The sequence below is a fragment of the Desmodus rotundus genome, chromosome 5 (assembly GCF_022682495.2).
Source record: "Desmodus rotundus isolate HL8 chromosome 5, HLdesRot8A.1, whole genome shotgun sequence".
Lineage (NCBI taxonomy): Eukaryota > Metazoa > Chordata > Mammalia > Chiroptera > Phyllostomidae > Desmodus > Desmodus rotundus.
In genome coordinates, this window is record NC_071391.1 from 50,502,374 (window position 1) to 50,522,293 (window position 19,920).

General features: G+C 39.0%; 1 protein-coding gene and 1 non-coding gene across 3 annotated transcripts in view; both read right to left on the bottom strand.

Annotated features, from left to right (window-relative positions):
- Positions 1 to 19,920, bottom strand: part of INTS4 (integrator complex subunit 4) — a 111,748-nt gene that overhangs the window by 13,070 nt on the left and 78,758 nt on the right. For both annotated transcript variants that reach the window (XM_053925291.2, XM_045181788.2), the window contains 3 exons: positions 9,500 to 9,593; positions 6,993 to 7,073; positions 4,832 to 4,962 (listed from right to left, as the gene is read on the bottom strand). In XM_053925291.2, the coding sequence (XP_053781266.1) occupies positions 4,832 to 4,962; positions 6,993 to 7,073; positions 9,500 to 9,593 (306 nt within the window). The remainder of the gene's footprint in view (positions 1 to 4,831; positions 4,963 to 6,992; positions 7,074 to 9,499; positions 9,594 to 19,920) is intronic.
- LOC112316118 (U5 spliceosomal RNA) lies at positions 15,371 to 15,486 on the bottom strand. Its single transcript, XR_002975960.2, has one exon. It is a non-coding gene; the product is annotated as a U5 spliceosomal RNA (small nuclear RNA).

A 19,920-nucleotide genomic window follows, 5' to 3' on the forward strand; every position in this document is an offset into this window, starting at 1 on the left:
AAGCGACACTCAATTAAGTTAGTTTCCTAAACAGGTAGCACTTGACACTTTCTTAACTCTGATAAACTACCAGAGTGCAACTGAAATTTAACAGTGAGGCTAACTCAGCACAGACCTCCAGGATTGTGAAGGCTGGATAGGAGAACTCCAGCTAAGCGCGACTGAAAGTCAAGCAATTTGGCCAATCAGTGCCATTTTTCAGCCTGCATACTAGAACCAGCTTGGAGAACTTCTGAAGAGTAAAATACAAAAACATTTGGGGAACACTCCCCAAACCCCCAAACAGAGCAGGCAGGCTCACCTACATGCTACATAAAGTGGGCCTCTACCACTGAGAGCTCCCACATCTCCCTTGTGTGAGGAAGGAAAGCAGTGGAAGAGTGAGGCCAATTAGGAGATCAAGCACCGACCGACAACTGTGGGGAAAGCCTACATCAATTACCAATTTAAACTAGTCCAGACTTTCATGTATGCAAAGACAATGGACAATTACGAGATGTTATTAGGATAATCAGGAGCTGTATAGGAGACCAAGCAGACCTCAAAGAGATGAAGTCAAGGCAAGAGAGCAGGGAAACCTTTAAAAAAAATTTCAAATAAGTAACCACGGTGAGATTTAAGAGATTTGAAAGGATACTTCATTGATAAAGCAAGAGAAACTGCTACCAAAAAGGCAGGCAGAATAAAGCACACTGGAAACAACCAGTTTAGCAGCCCCTCTTTATTCACAGTTTCACTTTCTGCACTTTCAGCTACCTGTGGTCAACAGTGGTCTGAAAATATTAAATAGAAAATTCCAGAAATAAACAACTCCTAAGTGTCAAAATGCACACCGTTCTGTGTAGCATGATAAATATCACGGCATCACAGTGGGGACATGAATCAGCCCCCTGTCCAGCATACCTGTTGGGAACCGCCCTGCCTGGTTTTAGAAGCTGTAACCCCCCATGGCTAAGGCTGAGTCAGAGACCTTGGGACCATAAGCTACTAAGGAGACAAAGTTTATCTCCCTGGCAGGGGTGCCACCTCTGCTGCCTTTACTTCACCGTTCTTGGCCCCAGGCAGATGACTGGTTAGTCAATGACAGGTAAGTTTCCTCAAGGGAGGGAGGACCTAAGACAGCCATGGTATTGGAAGAGGCCATCAGGGAAGGACTTAGGGGACCTTATAAAAGGGGTGATGGAACCTCAACCCTCAGCTTTGTCATAGACTGAGTCCTCATTCTATCTGTAAAAAGTCTCCTAATTTCTTGGCTGCCGCATCCCCCATCTGACTTAAGCCTGAAACAATGCAGAAGGCAGGTGTGGCCCTGTGCTGGAATGGGCGGATTCCCTGGGGGCAATCAGGCCTAAGAGAGAATGCATAAAATCCTGTGAAACCTGCTTTGCTAAGAATGTCCTCAATTTAAATGATAAGGGTCCAAGCACAAAATGAGTTTGTTTCCCAAAGTTTTATGGCCCTTTGGCATTCACTCCATGTATCTGACCCTGACTCGGAATAAGCCCTCATAGTTCTTTGAATGTTATCTATTGTTTGATCCTTACTGCCTGACAATGATTGATGAGCTTTACCTGTATTTCTGCGCAAATTAAACCCAATAAAAGCCCACTGAGGAACAGGGTCAAGGCCCTTCTCCTTTGAGAGATCAGCCACCTTTCCTCCTCAAGCAGATCATGTCTTTGTAGAATTATTCTCATTCCTGGCAGCCGGGGTGGGGGGGAGGGCTCTGTGGGTGGAGCGCCCCCAACATGTACCCTCACTGTATATGCTGTGAAACCATCTGTCACTGGCCATCTCAGTTAGCAGACTGACTGAAGTTGAAGTATCACACAGTGTTTATATTTAAGTAATTTTTATTTTACTTAATAGTGTCCCCAAAGCACAAGAGCAGTGATGCTGACAGTTCAAATATGTCAAAAAGAAGCCTAACGTGCTCTCTTAAGTGAAAAGGGATATGTGTATAGGAAAAAACACAGTATACATAGAGTTCAATATTATCTGTGGTTTCAGGCACCCACGAGAGGTCCTGGAAGTATTCCCCTCAGATGAGGGAGGACTACTGTAATAATGAAATCAATATTCAAAGAACACTAGAATGAAAAATGATGAAAACTGAAATGGTAAATTAGAAGAGCATATTAAGGAATTTACTCAGAATACAGAGTACAAAAACAAACAAGAAATTATGACAGAAAAGATAAGATATAGGGAAAACAAACACAGAAGATACAATATCTGGTACGAGAGGCTGGACTGGCCAGAAGAAGTAGTAATTAAAGAAATAATGGAGGGGAAACAAAACCCTGAGCTAAAAACAGAGTTGAGACTTCAAAGTCCCAATAAAGGTCAGTCAGAATACAAGGAAACACACACCTAGACATATCCTGGTGAAATTTCTGAATTCTAAGGAGAAAAAGAAAAGTTCACAGCCCTGAGCCAGGAAAAATAAGCTGCGTACAAAGAAAAGAGAACCAGACTAACTTCAGACACCTTAACTGTAACATTAAATACTAAAAGGCAAAAAGCAATACTTACAGAGTTCTAAAAAACACTACTGGAGAACGTGTTCCAGTCAAATAAACAGTGAATTTGAACAAGAAATTTAAAAAGTCAAATGTGGTACAAAAAGAACAGTGGATGGCAAATTGGAGCTAAATAATGTTGATAATGTATGTAGAAAAATTAACACATGTTTTAAGAAAGGATTCTTAAAATAAGAGCTATATTATAAAAACATAATAAACTGAAACTAAATTCCAAATTAAATAGTATAAGATGATTTAAAAAAGCATGCTAAAACTTCTCATTTTGATCTGAGGTAATCGTGATAGAGGTGATCATAAATTCTATTTAATTTTCTTATGCTGGTAAGATAAGTTCAATATGTTAATTAAAAATATGAAAGTGGCCTTGGCCAGTGTGGCTCTGTTGGCTGGAGTGTCATCCTGTTGACCAAAAGGCTGTGGGTTCAATTCCCAGTCAGGGCACATGCCTGGGTTGCAGGTTCCGTCCCACAGCATGCCAGAGGCAACCAATCGATATTTCTCTCTCACATCAATGTTTCTCTGCCTCTTTCTCCCCCTCCCCTCCCCTCTCTAAGCATATCCTTGAGTGAGGATAAAAAGTATATATATATGTGTGTGAAAATAATATTTAAACAACAAATATGAGCTAACTTTTATCAAGTGTTTACTCTGAATGTGCTAGGAAGTATTTTAAAGGTTTTATGTATAAAATTCAATAATCCTTACAATAACCCTAGGAGGGAGAGGCAAGTACTACTATTAGCCCAGTCTAACTTATGAGGAACAAACTGAGACACAGAAGGTTTATATAGTTTATCCAAGGTCACTAAGTTTGCAGACGGTGGAGTCAATATCTGCACCCCTTCAAAGAGGCACCCCGGTGCCCTTCACTATGATCTGCCTCTCACTCAAATAGGTCAGAATTAGGTACAGAACTTTTAAACCCCTGGGGAAAAGAAAATAATCCACCAAAAAATCAAGATAGAAAAATAGCATACAAATGGAAAATACAAAATAATACAGCATGAGTAAAGACCAAACTAGAATTTTTATATAATGACATGGAAGGATGAAATATATTGTTGGATGAAAAAAAAGGAGGCAGAGCAGCAAAGTATCTTACAATTTGATTTATGTTAATATACACACAGTTATAGTCTACACGTGTTCATCTGGCTTGGGGAAGGTCTGTTGGCAGTTCAGGAGAGGTGGATTGCCAGAGAACCTTCACTCAATCTGCAATGTTTAAATTTTCACAATAACCACACGGAAACTGAAACATACATCTACTTTCTTTAAATATTGATAAAAAGTGTAGATGCCACCTCAAGTACCTATCACCTGCCTCAGCTGTGACTGAGTAGGAGGGATTAAACATCTGTTAAATGAATGCATGGATATCTCTAAGATTAAATTACTACCTGAGTTAATCAGGGCGCCATCAAGATAAGTAAAGAAATAAAATATTCCGAAAGGTCTTTCTGACCTAGTATTTTCAGTGCGTACTTAAACAGCCACATTAGTTCTCTGTGCCACGTGTCGGCTGAAACACCTGCTGAACCGCACATCAGGTACATCTTCGATGTGACGACGAGTTACATAAATGCTGTACTGTATTAAATCTATGATGCCATCTTCTTAAGACGCATCTTTATTTTATGAAACAACAACAAAAAACTCACTTTCAATCAAACTATGGCACAGCGATAGATTTCAGAGAAGTTAAAAAAATGTGCATTTTTGAAATGATGAAATATGGCAATTCCCATTATCAGAAAGTCTAAAAGCTACCATTATATTGAGTTCTTACAATGTACCAAGTACCATGCTAAGTGCTTTTACATGTATTATCCAATTCATGCTTCTCAGAAACCCGTGAGACAGATGCTTTCATCATTCTCATTTTACAGACAGGGAAACAAGGCAACAGAGAGGTTTAAAAACCTGTCCGTGATCAAACAACTAGTACGTGGAGAGGTCGGGGTTTGAAATAAGGTGATTTCACTGTACGGTGGATTCTCTTCATTTGTCTTGAATGCCTTGGAGTTCTTACTAGTCCTTTCAGAAGAGAAAAATTCTAAATTCTGATACTAAATTCTTAAAGAAATTTATCAAGGACCACACAGAATGCCCATGTTTCCAAATGAAGTCCTACGTTGTGCTGTCGACAATAAAAAGCCACTGGAGTGTATTTCCAGGGATCTCCTATGATCCAAGAACAGAACTTGGAATTCTGAAAAAACTAATACTAATACCCCTTAGCTAATGTTTCCACGCCACCCCTCTGGGCGTGCTGCACATCTTACCCTCGAGTCGTTCGCGCCGTTACTACAAGCTGCAAGGCTTTGGCCTGCAGCCTCATGTGATGTATAATCACCACCTGCTTATCCTCCACACCACTGTACATGAACTCCATTTTGTAGGTCTCTTCCATGATCTACAAGGAAAAGGTAATTAACAATCAGTGAAAATATCAACTCTTCCTTGAGAGCAGCATAGAATTGTAGGTGAAACTCTGAGCTGAGTTTTTTTATGCCTATACTTTAATTCTGAACTGAGATTTTTTTTTAAAGATATGTTTGTTTATTGTAGAGAGACAGGAAGAGAAAGAGAGAGAAAACATCAATGTGACAGAGAAACATTGATTGGTTGCCTCCTATACATACCCTGACAGGGGATTGACCCCATAACCTAGGTATGTGCCCAGACTGGGACTCGAACCCCCAACTTTTTGGTGTAGGGGATGACACTCCAACCAACTGATACACTGGCCAGAGCCTGACCTTAGGTTTTTAAGTTCCTATGTTGAGAGAAACTAACATAATTTGAGAGAAATTAATATGTGTCGAGAGAAATGTATAGTATTCCTTACAAAAAAGAAAAATTATTTTGTCAATTGAGAAACAAAAGACTTTCTTCTGGTAATAAAATCATCTTAGTTGATCATGTGATGATATGACAGTTTAATCACTGATGAATTGTGAAGCACGGCTTCTCACCCTAAACCAAACTTACTGTGCTGTGCAAACAAATGAATATATGCTATATATGGAAACGTAATCCCCAAGAAAAGTCCTCAAGGATCTGGCATCCAGAACCAAGAACCGCCTGTTAGTCATCCAGGCAGCCTGTCCTATGGGCCTGGACTTTGGCAGAAGTGCAGAAAACAAGGTCTGTGACCTCAGCTCAAGCTCAGTGCATCTTAAGCTCTTGCTCTATTCTAGCCAAATCAGCCACTCCCACCCAAATGATGCTTCTCTTCCCCTTCCAGGCCTGCCTTCCTTTGCAGACTCTGGGGTCAGAGAAATCATTCCAGGCTCTCCTACAACTCACAGCGAGACAAGGTATTTAATTACATGGCACCTCAGTTTCCCTATCTGGACACAGGGAAGAAGCAGTACCAACATTGTAAAATTTAAAGGATTAAATGGGACATGGAAAGAGCTTAACATGGTATCTGGCACAGAGCAGCTGTAAGTCCTTTCCCCTCTTTCTTCCAGACTACATCTCCCTCTCAACATGGCCCATTTGGGACTCCGGTCATTAAGTTCTACTCCCCTACAATAAGCCACATGGCAGGTCTGAAAGAGTTGAGAGCAGATGAAAGATCTAGCAGAATAAATTCTGGGTATCAGACGATCTCGGCTCAAATCGCTGACTCTACTACCTAGAGATCTATGAATTTAACTTGGCTGAGCCTTAATTGTTTCTCCTATAAAATGGGCTTTATACTTATTCCTACCTAATGGGATTACTGTGAGGGTTAATTAAAATAAACTTGAAGGTTAATTAAAATAAAGTTGAAATCATTGAGTGAACTGTCATGTAACTTCCTAGTGGGTCATAATCACGTGGTTATGCACAGACGCACTACCCACAAGACGTGCGTCAGAAGAGTGCACTAACTCCCAACACCTAGGAATGAGGGGAAATCGCTTAAAGGTAGAAAGAAATAAACTCAAATCAAATGAAGTGAAATGCTACTTAATGAACTGTGGAGAAATGTAAGAACCTTTAACATTCATTTAGTACAGGCTAAAAATAGAAACAACCTGAAAATTAGTTCAACTACATTTTCAGATAAAAGATTCATGATAGTATTTATTGGATTTTAGTATATCTGAAATACCAGTTGATAATATTTTAGAACACAAAAGAACCTTAGATATCATTTAATTGAACTGCCATATTTTACAGAGGAAAAAAATCCAGGGAGGTTAAATAACCTGTTCCATGCTGCCCAGAAAACTAGAGGCACACCTGGGACTAGGACCCAGGTCCCTTGACTCTGAAGCCAGTGCTGTGACCCCTAATTTTATGCTGCTTCTCGCATCACTGACTTGTTACACAGGCTGGAACTGGGGAGGCCACTGCAGAGAGGGGGCCATGTGGAGGCCTCTGGCCTGATGTGAATGAGACAGTGCCAGCACAGAGATCTACTGAGGAGAAGATCTCAAAGCAGCTTACCTGTTTTGCCGCTGCTGAGGCCAAATCACTCTGCTTCACATACAAAGGGGCGGCCACATTCCACAGCTTTTCCTGTAAGGCCTACACAGACAAAGCAGGAGAGGACAGGACACAGGCGTCACAAAGACTGGCATATCATTTAAGATTTACATGTTTATTTTGTTTTGAAAATCTACCAGGATCAGGACTTCCCTTTAGTCTTATCCTTTTAAGCCGGTAAGTCATACAAATGGTTTGTGCTAACTGAACTCCTCCCCATTCAATCTAATTCCTAGCCCAAAGGCCCTCTGTCCCGGACTCCTGCTTGCAGAATGCAGGGGCCTTGAGGGTCTCGCCAGAGTATCCAGGCAAGCCAGCTTCCAAGGCTGGGCCCTCCGTGTTCCCAGAGCCACTGGACTACCCTGACTGCCTAAACCCTTCTTGCTTGACTGTGGCTCTTTTTTCTTTTCCCCATGCTCACTATTCTTTGAACAGCCCCATCACTTTACTGGCACAGCTTTCCTAGATTCCACCCACTCTCAAGCTTTATACATTCAAAACTATCACTTAAAGCCAGCCACAGATTTAACCTTCTATCTCTCTCCACTTCTATCTATCCACATGGCCCCATCTCTCATCTCTTGTCTACACCTTTGTTATAGTGTCTAATTTCCACAATCCTTCTTAATTACAGAAATAATTCAATGACATTACAAAAAACCTAGACTAACGCCATCCAACAGAAATATGAAACAAGCCATATATATAACATTTTCTAGTAGCCACATTTTTTAAAGTAAAAAAAAAGGTGAAATCAATTTTAACAATATAGTTTGTTTAACTCAGTATATCCAAGATAATACCATTTCACTATGCCACTATTTTTAAAATTCCTGAGATAGTTTACATGTTTTCATACAAAGTCTAAGATATCCAGTGTGCACTGTGCATTTAAAGCACAGCTCAATTTGAACTAGCATTTCAAGAGGTCAATACTCACATGTGCCTGGTGACTATCATATTAGACAGTGGCAAGCCTAGACTATAGACATAGAAATCTTTAAACACCCAAAAAACACTGTCTAGTCAGAGTTATTGTTTTTGAGTATTTGCTTCCAGTCATTTCTCAAATGCTTATTTTTATATAGCTGTAGTCAGAAGGCTGAAGTAATTTTGCATGCTTTGTGGGTACATAACATTACACTGTATTTTGTGATGTTGTTATATTATTCTTCATAAAGATCATTACTGGCCACAGACTCTGCTGGGGAGTAGATGTGCCACAACTGGGGTAGCTCCTCCCCGATTTCCAAACACCTGCCTGCCTGCCTTGGGTTCTAGGCCTGGGTCCCTTACCTACCCTGCCACTCCATGACACTGAGTAAACAACATAGTTCTGTGTTCCTGTTAAGGAGTAATCTCTTCTCATTTCCTACTCTAGAAAAGCAGATTCTTTTCAAAGGCCTTCTTGTATTCCATGAATAAGACAGCAAGCCACCGAAGAAGCGAAGAGACCAGCAGTGACACGGCACTCACTAGGCACAGACCCCAGGCGAAGGGCACTCACACACACTGCTTGCTACCAGTCCTCACTTGGGTAGAGCTATTATTAGCCCTGTTTCACAGAAGCTTGAAAAAGCCAAACAACTTTGCAGAGGGGCATAAAGGAACTTTTTGGGGGTAATGGAAATGTGCTGTACCTTGAATGTGGTGGTGGTTATGCAAGTATATACATTTGAAAAATCTATCTTGCTGAACAAGGGCTGTTTAAATCCCAACTTACTCTGGTGTACACACGCACCTTCACATGCCTATATACACTTGCAAAACCCGATGCTCACACATCTTACAGTGGGAACCAGTTTCCGACTTCCATTTATTCTGACTTTGAACAAATATCATTAATTACTTTGAAGACTAACAACATTTGGAACTAAAGCCAAGATAAAGGCTTACCAAGTAAGAAGGGCTCTTCCACATCTTAAGCCTAAATTTATAGCAAAGCTCTGCACTCTGCTGCAGAAGCTGAAAGCTATCTAACTAGTTTAACTGGTTTCAATTCAGTAAACTGAAACAGGTTCTTGGGTACCAATTTTTTGTGTAAATAAATAATCTGACTACCTAGTATGAAACACCAGCAAGTTGGCCCTTTTAAGATCAACTTTTAACTAATTTTACTTTGACAAAGTGAAATTAGTATTAAAAAAAAGTTCATATAAGTTCTTTGCTAATCAAATTAGAAAAACAATGAAAATCCTTGGTACCCTATAAAGAAAATGGCTGTGTATTTGATCTGCTCTAATTACATGATGAAAGAATTCTACCAAATTTTAAAAATTCAAATTCCTATATGAGTTAACAACTCTTTAATTTGAGTCAAGTATAATTACACCACAGAGTGCATAATTCTCCACTGCTAAGTGGCTGCAGAAGACAATATATTTTTCCAGGTATAACCCAAACACTGCCAGGTCTGTTAAAGTACTCTCTTAGCATCATACTCACAAGCATAATGGGCCCAAACCTACCTTGATGAGAAGAAGTTGACACCGAAGATACGTAGCAGAGAAGTCAGCAACTCCTGCCAATTCAGACTGAAGTTCTCCAAGTCTTTGCAGATCCCTGTAGTAAACAAAACCCCAAGACAGACATAGGATAAGGAAAATAATGGCAATATAAAAATCATGTCAAAGCATTTTACCATTTTACACCTAATAAACTGGTCATAAATTTTTAAAATAGCGCCCAGTACTGGGGTGGTTATAATGAAAGGGGTTCACTCACACTATGATAGCAGTTTAAGCTGATACAATTCTTTTGGAAAGTAAAATTGTATTATGTTTTAAAAGTCACACATATGGTCAAGTATTTTGATCAGTAGCTGGATGCTGAGAAGTAATTCTAAGAAGCATCTTCAACAGAAACAAAATGCTCAATGCCTCCTCATATTCATTGTGTGGACTATTATAGTAAATAACTCAGTAACTACTTAAATATTCAATGGTAGAAGAATTTTAAACATTACTGTATATCTAGTCAATGAAATATTCTACAGCCATTAAAATATAAAATGGTAAGAAGGTATATAATGTCAACCATGTAAAAACTATATATAGGAGAAAACTATAGCACAGTGGTTTTCTGGATAGAGGTATTCAGGGGCTTTTTAGTGCCTTCTTCCAACTATGCTTTATTTTCCTATTGTTTTATAAAATGGACAAGTATTTTTTGTGGCATCAGCAAAAAAAATCTGCCTGTGGATGAGAAAATAGAAAGTGGCACACAGATAAAACAGTTGTATTGGGGGCTCAAATTACTAATTTAAAAGTTTTTAAGTTTTTGAATAGATAATACATGCCTATAGAATTACACTGATAAGATACAGAATTCAAAAGATACTGAAGAATATATATCAATTAAATTAGTCCACCTTCCTATACCTGTGCACTGCTATCCAGTACACCCTTCTAGAGGAACCACACTATCAGTTTCTTTTGAATTCTTATAGAAATACGCTATACATCTACAAAAAAGTATTATTTTTCTTTTCTTTTATCTCTTTTGGGGAGGGGTATGTGAGAGTGAGACAGAGACCCCTAACAATCCATCTCAGAAAAAATTCAAAAAAAGCTGCCTCATTTTTAACAGCAATATCAAAACTTCATATGGAAATGGTAACTATTGGAAATGAAGATGGGGTCAAGAGGAAAGCTGTTTCAGGGCTAGCACAATAGTATTAGGATTCATAGTAGCCTATACATATCTCCCCATCGGGTAAGCCCCTCCCTATAATCTCAGGCAAAGTTTTGATAGCTAATGCTGCCTCCTAAGAACCTTGATACCAGGAAGAAGATGCTCTGGAAAGGGGAACAAAGTAAACTATTCCCAAAGTAATTGAAGAAATTGGGGGCTGTACATTATGTATCACTGCTTGTAAGTTTTGGTGGCTTGAGCTGGTTCTGGAAAGCCTGCTCATGTGTGGGAATCCAGTGCAATAAAAGGCAAGACCCTGTACCAGCTAGTCACACCTGTCAAGTGCTATTTTTCTTTCTCTTTACCATCTCTAACATCTCTCTTACAAAAGACAGCCCTGAATCAGTCTACTTCTGAACCGTTTCCTTTCCACGAAGATTCTGCCTGGTGTTACACTGACCTGACTGTACATTATCTGACTGCCGCCATTGCTAAGTCAGTCTACATCCCTCACACTGTAGCAATTGTTCTGAACTGCACGGACCAAGATGTAACCCAACTAGCCATGGGAAATCTGACTTACTGAACAAACAAAAAATGGAAACTCGCTAGTCCTGGGCAAAATGCTCTATGTTCCAGTGTTTCCTCTCCGGACCTCTTTGTGCCCACGACCCTCAAGGACCAGTTCAGACATCCATCAGGAGACTATAGACCCTTTCATGGAAAAGATTACAAACAACACTTTCTATGTGCACTGTACTAGGTGTTTTCTTACTGGAGCTCATGGAATCCTTACAATGTGAACTGCAATTAATCTAATTTCATTGAGAAGGAAACTGAATATGAGAGTTTAAGTAGTGTGCAAAAAAACAGGCCGTGAACTCAGGTCTAACTCCAAAAGTCTTTTTCTTTTTCAACCGTATCATATTGCATTTCATTTATTCACTTGCTATGAAAAATCTTTTCATATCATTATGAACTATATCAAATACAGATGAGATCAAAGCTGATTTAAAATCAGATAAATATTAAGCCACATTTCTAGAGAAGTGATGTGTCAGGGCAAAAGAGCCCCTCCCAGGAACACACACCGTAGCAATCCTGAGTCAACATGATGGCAGTAAATAGCATTTTTAAAAAAATGTTATAAAAATACAAATTTACATATATTACATTTTTTTTAAAGCTTACATAACAAGCGAAATTCATTTTAAAATTATCACATAAAATAGTAAAAAAGACTCTGGATGTGTAAATCAAATGTTTCTGACTAAACATTTCTTTCAATCTCTAAACATCAATTTACAATTAATGTCTCTTAGTAGTTTGGCAGAATAACAAGGAATGTTAGCAAATGCAAAATGAGTACCAAATCCTGATGACTTTTCAAAAGCTATCTTTTCTTTGCACCCAGATGAGTACAAACAGCAAGCATTTTATTTCCACCTCTTTACTTACAAGACTAGTTTCCAAGCTAAAAAAAAGCACTGTTCCTTGGAGACATGAAACTGCACAGCAAGAGGAGGATTTTTAAAAATTTAACCAAGAAATCCCATGTTCTTTAGGGTTGATGTCTTGAAAATCTCCCATAAGGAAAGAAGTGTATTTTTTAAAATATTTTTTTATTTTTCAATTTCAGTTGATATACAATATAGTTTCAGGTGTATAGCTCAGTGATCGGACATTACACAGATGAAGTGATCATCCTCATAAATCCCATACCCACTGGATACTATACAGGGCCCGGCACAAATAACGTTCCCCCCACAAGATAGACAGACAGATTTATTTATTTATTTACTCGCTTACTCATTTATTTAATTTTGGAGAGAGGAGAAGGGAGGGAGAAATAGAGGGAGAGAAGCATCCCTTTTTTATTGCAAAACCATACGAATGTAATTCTGTGATATCACATGATATCACATGCAAGCACGTGACACGTTAGGTGAAATGTTCAAATTAAAACTATAAATTATTACACCCATATTATTACCCTACCAACCACACTCAAGCAGGTGTTACTTCTGCCAGACCCCGTAGCTAATACTGACTACATTCCCCATGCTGTATTTAACATCCTCATGACTATTCTGTAACTACCAACTGGTACTTCTTAATCCCTTCACCTTTTCACCCATTCCCCTAACCTCCTCCCATCCGGCAACCATCAAAATGTTTTCTGTAACTATGATTCTGTTTCTGTTATGCTGCATTTATTTTGTTTTTTTATTTTGTTCATTTATTTTATTTTGTTCATTTATTTTGTTTTTTTAGATTCAATTACTGATATGTATTTATTACCATTTTATTATTCATATTTTTGATCTTTTTAAAATTCTTCTTAAAGAAGACCTTTTAACATTTTATGTAATACTGTCTTGGTAGTAATGAACTTCTTTAGCTTTTTTTTGTCTGGGAAGCTCTTTATATGTCCTTGGATTCTAAACGATAGCTTTGCTGGGTAGAGTGATGTTGGCTGTAGGTCCTTGCTTTTCATCACTTTGAATACTTCTTGCCAATCCCTTCTGGCTTGCAAAGTTAACTTACTGCTTTGAAAGAAATGTATTCCTATTGATACAAGATAAATGAAGCCCCACCTGTTTCAAATTCAAATAAGCTGTTTTACTACAAAAAAGCAATCTCTATTATGAAACATTTCTAACATGGTATGGTTTCTGAAACAATAATATGTATTCCCAGTAACAACACCTTAGTGGACTTACATAAAAAATATGAATTCTGAAAACTGGTTTAGTGTTTGAAAGAACAAATGACTGTAGCATTCCTTAAAAAGACAATCCCTTCTCTCCACCAATGAATGTAAACATGATTACATTCATAAAATTGAACTGGATTTATAAAATATCAAGACCCTGTCTACTGTGCCAAATGAGCCACAATTAGATTTAAATTTTAAAGCAAAATTTCATAAATGCTATACTATTATCTATATAACTACTATTCTCAAAATACTTTCCACATATTATAATCTTCACAACACTCCCAAGACCTTCACAGCACCCTCAATTTATAGATCGGGGAATTGAGCCTGAGATTATGGACCTAGGAAGTGATAAAAGAGAGACTTGAGCCAAGCCCTTTGGATTAGAAGTTTCGTTACACTAGATGTTTCATGTCATACAAACTGTTAACCAGAGACAGCAGTGGAACCAAAGAGAAGGGCTAGAAAGACCCACGTTTTAGTCCAGGACTTTCCGATACCGAGTCCCTGATATGCTCTATTCTTCACTGGACCATCTTCTATTCATTCTTCAGGTCACTGATTAGATCATCCAAGGCAGGATTAGGTGCCTCTTCTGGTCCCCTAGAAGTATAAGTTCTCCTGTACTTACTGTACTGTGGTGTGGAAAGCACGATACTACATCTTATTTACCTAGCTAATTCCCCAACCAGGCTGCAAAGTCTTCACGGCAGATTGTCTTGTTTACTATCGTGTTCCTTCCGCCCACTGAAACGCCTGGCATATGATGGAAAACCACAGCAAACGGATAAACCCCAGCTCTCTCACTCATTATAAAATAAGGTAATTCTCATGGGATTGCTTTTAAATTAATGCACATTTAAAAGAATGTACATTAAGCATTTAAAGGAGTGGGTGCATAGTGGGCACTTGATAGATAATGGCTATTGTCATGACCAAGCTAGCAAAGCCTTACGAAACATCAAATCTATACATCTGCAGGTGAGGTATGTCCATAAAAAAAATCTACAAAAATCTTAAAAGACTTCATTCCTGGTAAAGCTTTCACAGCTAAAGTTTTCAACAAATATTTACTGAGCTCCTATAAGGCACCCAAGGTACAATGGTGAAGACAAAGGACTTATGTCAAGTTCTAGAAACAAACATGCAATCGCCTCCCAGAGCCCTTACAGAACTACAGTAGACTTTCTTTTTTAAAAAAAGATTTTACTTATTTATTTTTAGAGAAAGAGAAAGGGAAGGAGAAAGAGAGGGAGAGAAACATCAATGTGTGGTTGCCTCTTGCACGCCCCTTACTGGGGACCTGGCCCAAAACCCAGGCATGTGCCCTGACTGGTAATTGAACCCGTGACCCTTTGGTTCACAGGCTGGCACTCAATCCACTGAGCTACATCATCCAGGGCTTACTTTCTATAGGTGAGATCTCGGTTGGGTAAAACGGCTGCCTGGATTATCACAAAGGGCATTGTCTAAATGATGAAGTTTGTTTTAAACTAGTGCTAATAGGTAAATGACCAGAGTCCTAAACAGAGAGCATTCTGTATGAAACTTGATAACATTTCAGTTTTCAACAACTACAGAAAATATAGGGGGTGGGCAAACAAAGGTTTATAGTTGTTTGTATGGAAATGTTTAAAAATAATAATAATAATACAGGAATAAACTCTGTGTTTCACACTCACAATTGCAAACCTGCGCTTGCCCATCCCACATGTTCTACTACTTCTCACCACGGTACTGAGATCTGCACAGGTACAAAGAGATAATGGGTTTCTAACACTGGTGTTGACATTGAGTTCTGAAAGATCCAGGGTGGGTTGATGCTTCCTCCCTAAAGGAAGTACATGACTAAAATCATTTGCTGTTGGCTTTTTTGTTTGTTCATTTTTACTTGTTTTTGTTTTTTATGGGTAAGGCAAGTTGTGCCCATCAGTCCTTAGACACACTTCTCATATATGAGTTTTTGTTTTTGTTGGGTTTTTTTAGCCTTGCCAAAACAAGGCCTCAAAAAATTAGGTTAAGACTCAGAGTTGTTCCTCTCCACGGAAATCTTTAGTTAGAGGCGAAAGATTTATACGATCTGAAGAGAAACCAGAGTATCATCATATATGAGTTTTAAAGGTTCCAGCAGTCATGACATCACAACGAACTTGTGATTTCATGGTTGTGACTGGGGCCTTGAGAGCAAGCAGGTATGTGAGAAAGTGGTTCTTTCCCCATTACAGACCATTTGATCTTCACGTATCTCGGTGAGTGCAGTTGGTGGCTCTTATCACACCACGTGTTTTTTGCAGGTAACCTGTTAATGTCTTTGCTCGTTTACAGGATGAGATGATGTGACATTAACTCATTATAGACATTCTCAATTTCAGTATTTTAAAAAATAATGTCTCAGAGACTCTTATATTTACCTGTTTTGTCATGTATGTAGCTTAGAAAAGAATCTCTTCATAATACTAATAATGAGAATGATATTTTTATTAAAGAGAATACGTACTGAACATTACTAATGACAGACAGAGAAGCAGATATTCATGTAATTTTTCCAACTGTCCTTCACAGCTTGATTAACCAGTATCTTATTGCCAGTATCCCAGCAGGAACAGAAGGTGTCTCTTCCCAGGGTTTGACCCTGGCGTTCTGCAAGTACGTCTATAGATAGTGTTAATGGGTCCCAAAATGATACAAGACCAAAGGAATTTACTGGCGTAAAGAAGAATGAGACACATACCAGCCACATTTGCTACAATGGGGTTTTTTTCCAGATTAATGACAGCAACTCGGGGTAAGGCTACTACAGTTGTTAACATTGGACACTGTTGCTATAGAGGTTAGTGATGCTGTGGGCCTTAACCACAGCCTAGATCACCTAACACTCATCTATCTCAGTAAGTGATAATGTCTCCTCACACCAACTGTTACCATATTTTTACAGGGAGTCAGGTAAGATATTAGAGAGACCTTATAGACACTAACAACCATATTTAATCTACAGTTTGATTTTAAGAGAAAATTTATGTTTAACCACAGTATTGAGCGAATTGCAGATATCCATGTAATCATCATGGATCTCCAAGTAACATTAAAAACTTGATTCATTTTTTACATGAGCAGCCAACAGACGATGGTGTCTCTAACAATGGCATGGATCTTAGAGGACTGCAAGATGCCAGGTAGAGCTGATGGGTCTGCAGTGGTGGCACAGAACAAGGCTATTTTCAGGATCCAGGTTTAGAAGCTATGACTTTACACATGTATGTCATGTGTTTTCCAGGTTGCAGTGTAGATACCATGGTGAAGCTCATAATGACCATTACAGGTAAGTGGTGACATGCTGTCTTAAGCATCCTTATAAGCCATGTGATCTTCAGAAATCTATGCACGTGAGTATGGTTTCCCTAACACAACATTATCGTTTTGCAGCTATCATGTTACGTCTTGTCCTAGCATACACATGTAAGAGTATGTAACATTAACTCATGAGAGCGGTCTTATTTTGTTGTATGTGAAGAATGATGTTTTCAGGACTCTCTATTAACTCATTCAAGGCATGTATGCTGTTCAGAATTGATTTGACACAAACAATACTAACAAGCATGGGATGTTACTGTCTTTCTGCTCAGAGATTGTGTTTTATATACCCATAGGATAGATGGACAGGCAGACATCCAGGTAATTTATCATATGGTCCTGATATCACTACGTTATTGACCATGAGATTTTTGCAGGCACCCCTTCAAGAAAATGTCTCTACTAGGCTTTAACCTCAGGTTTCTGCAATTATCCAGGTAACCCTGTTGAGTTTCAAAATGATACAACTGACCAAGGAATCTGCAGATATATGGGCAGCATAAGATGGGTACCAAACACATATTCCACACCTTTTTCAGGTACATGTGAAGACAACTACCTATCAAGTGGTAGTTAGCAAGGCAGAGAGTGGGTATGGAGGTGAAGTGAGGATGTGGGTCTAAACCACAGTACGGATTGCACGATCTTCATGTAGATAAGTGAGGATGGCATCCCTAACACTTGTGTTACCAAATTTTTTTGCAAATATCCTGTTCAGGTCTTTGGTGTAACACAGGTATGTAATGATGTGACCTAAGCTCATTGTAGATGTTCTTGTTTTCAGATGTCAATGTGATCATTTTTAAGACTCTCGTGCTTCCCTAATTTTTGGCTAGTAGAAGGTGATTTGTCCCTAATAAAACTAGCAGGCACTAGTTTTCCCTGTGTTCCTGTATAAACAGGCATTTTTCACTCCCATTGGTAGACAGATTGTGAGTGTCCAGGTAGTTTATCACATTGTTCTACCTGAGTCATTAACCATGGAATATTTGCAGGTATCCTTTCAAGAGAGAAAGATACATCTTACCAGTGTTTAACCTCAGAGTTCTGCAGGAATGCAGGTAATGTTGATGGGTTCCAAAATGATCCCAGTGACAAGGAAATTTGTAGCAAACATATTTTCCACAATGTGTTTTTTTCAGGGCATTCCAAGAGATCAAAGTGAGCCTGTCAGTGGCAAGTAATGGGTGGGGGGACATTGCTGGTATTGAGGTAAGGGCTGCTGTGAGCCTATGCACCACATGGACCATCTGATCCTCACATATCTGGCTAAGGGATGGTGTGTGCTAACACTTCTTGTTACCATGATTTTGTTGCAGGTATTCAGGTAAGATATGATGGATTCCTGGCCAACTCTATTAACCATGAGTTTACACTTTTATATTTTAGAGAAAATTTAGGTTTTATACTGTGAATATTAAAGGGCTGCAGGCACACAAGTACTTATCGTGGCTTTCCCCAACAAAGTATTAATCATAGGATTTTCACAGGTGTCCCGTCCAGGAGTGATGATTTTGTGACACTGGTGTAGACTTTGGATTTCTGCAAGTATACATGTAGAGCTGATGTGTCTCATAATGAACAAAGTTATTCATGGGTGCCCTAGTATAGAAAGTTATGTCATTCACACACATTTCATAATGCCTCTCAGGGTCCCGCGAGGAAATCATTAATACAGGATGCTGCCGTTGTGCAGGTAAGTGACGAAGCGGGCTTAAACCACAGCACCAGCCATCTGATCTCCAGATTGCTAAGTAAGTGATGATGGTTTCCCTAACAACTGAGGTTACCCTTTTCTCTCTGTAGATAGTCAGATAGTAAATGATAGCTCTTACCAATCAAGCAACCTTGAGGTTATTCATTTTATATTCAAGAGAAAATTTTCTTTATCCCTGTAAGTAATGAGGGATTGTCATTATCTAGGTAATTTTCGTAATGTTCCAAACTAAAGCAGTAACCATGGAAATTTTGTAAGTGTCCCATCATGAACTGTTGTCATATCTGATAATGGTCTTGACCTTGGAGTTCTGCAAGTATTCAGGTAGAGCTGATGTTCTCTTTGAAAAGGAAGTGTCCGGGTATTCCGAGGTGTCCTGCTGCAACAAGGACTGTGTTTGCACACGTACATCACATGTTTTTCCAGGTCTTGTGAAGAGATCAAGATGAACTTAGATGGTTAACGCCAGACATGTCTCACATCCGGGTAAATGACGATGTGTGTCTCTACCACATCAGACCATGTGATACCCCCATGTCCAGGTAAGTGACATCGATGGGCTAAACTTGTTTTAGCACGTGATTTATTTCAGGTATTCAGGTAAGCAACAATAGTGCTTTATCATTCTGGCAATCATGGTGACATAACATTTTATATTTTGAGAGACTTATATTTAACCACGTGAGTGTTGAGCCATTTGGGGATATCCAAGTAATGCTGATGGAGCTGTGTGTCACAGGAGTAACCATGCAGTTGTCACAGGTGAGCAGGGAAGAGATGATGGTGTTTAGTACAAAGGCACAGACCCTGGCGTGCGGCAAGAATTCAGGTAAAGTTGAGGATAGGTCGTGTAGTGATGGCACTGAACAGTGTCATCTGCAGTGCCATTTGCAGTGTCTAGTAGAAAAGACGGGCCCATAGATTTTAACATTGTTTATTTTAAATGTGTTTTTCAGGCTCCTGACAAAGATGTCATGGTAAACACCACTGTGATCCACAAGGAGACTTTGCTTGTATCCAGGTAAGTGATGATATGTGCCTTTAGCAACCTGTGAACAATCTGATCCTCAGAAATATATAAAAGTGTGGACAGGATGCCTAACTTTTCCATGACTACACTTTCATGCAGATACTCAGTTAAGAAATTACTCTGTCCCAATCACTGGTAGTAAGCATTAGCCCATATTTTTTGTTAAGAGTTTTACATGCAATGTGGGCTTAACCTTAGATGTGACAGAAGGGTATACACGTATGTGGATGAGCTTTCCTACTATTTCGTACCACAGTATTGGCCAAAAGATTTGCACAGGTACAGGGAGATGATGGAGTTCTACCACTGGTGTTGACAGTGAGTTCTGAAAGATCCAGGTGTGTTGATGCTCCTTCCCTAAATGATGTACATCACTAAGATCATATGCTGTTAGCTTGTTTATTTTACTTATGCCTTTGTTTTTGTTTTTTACAGG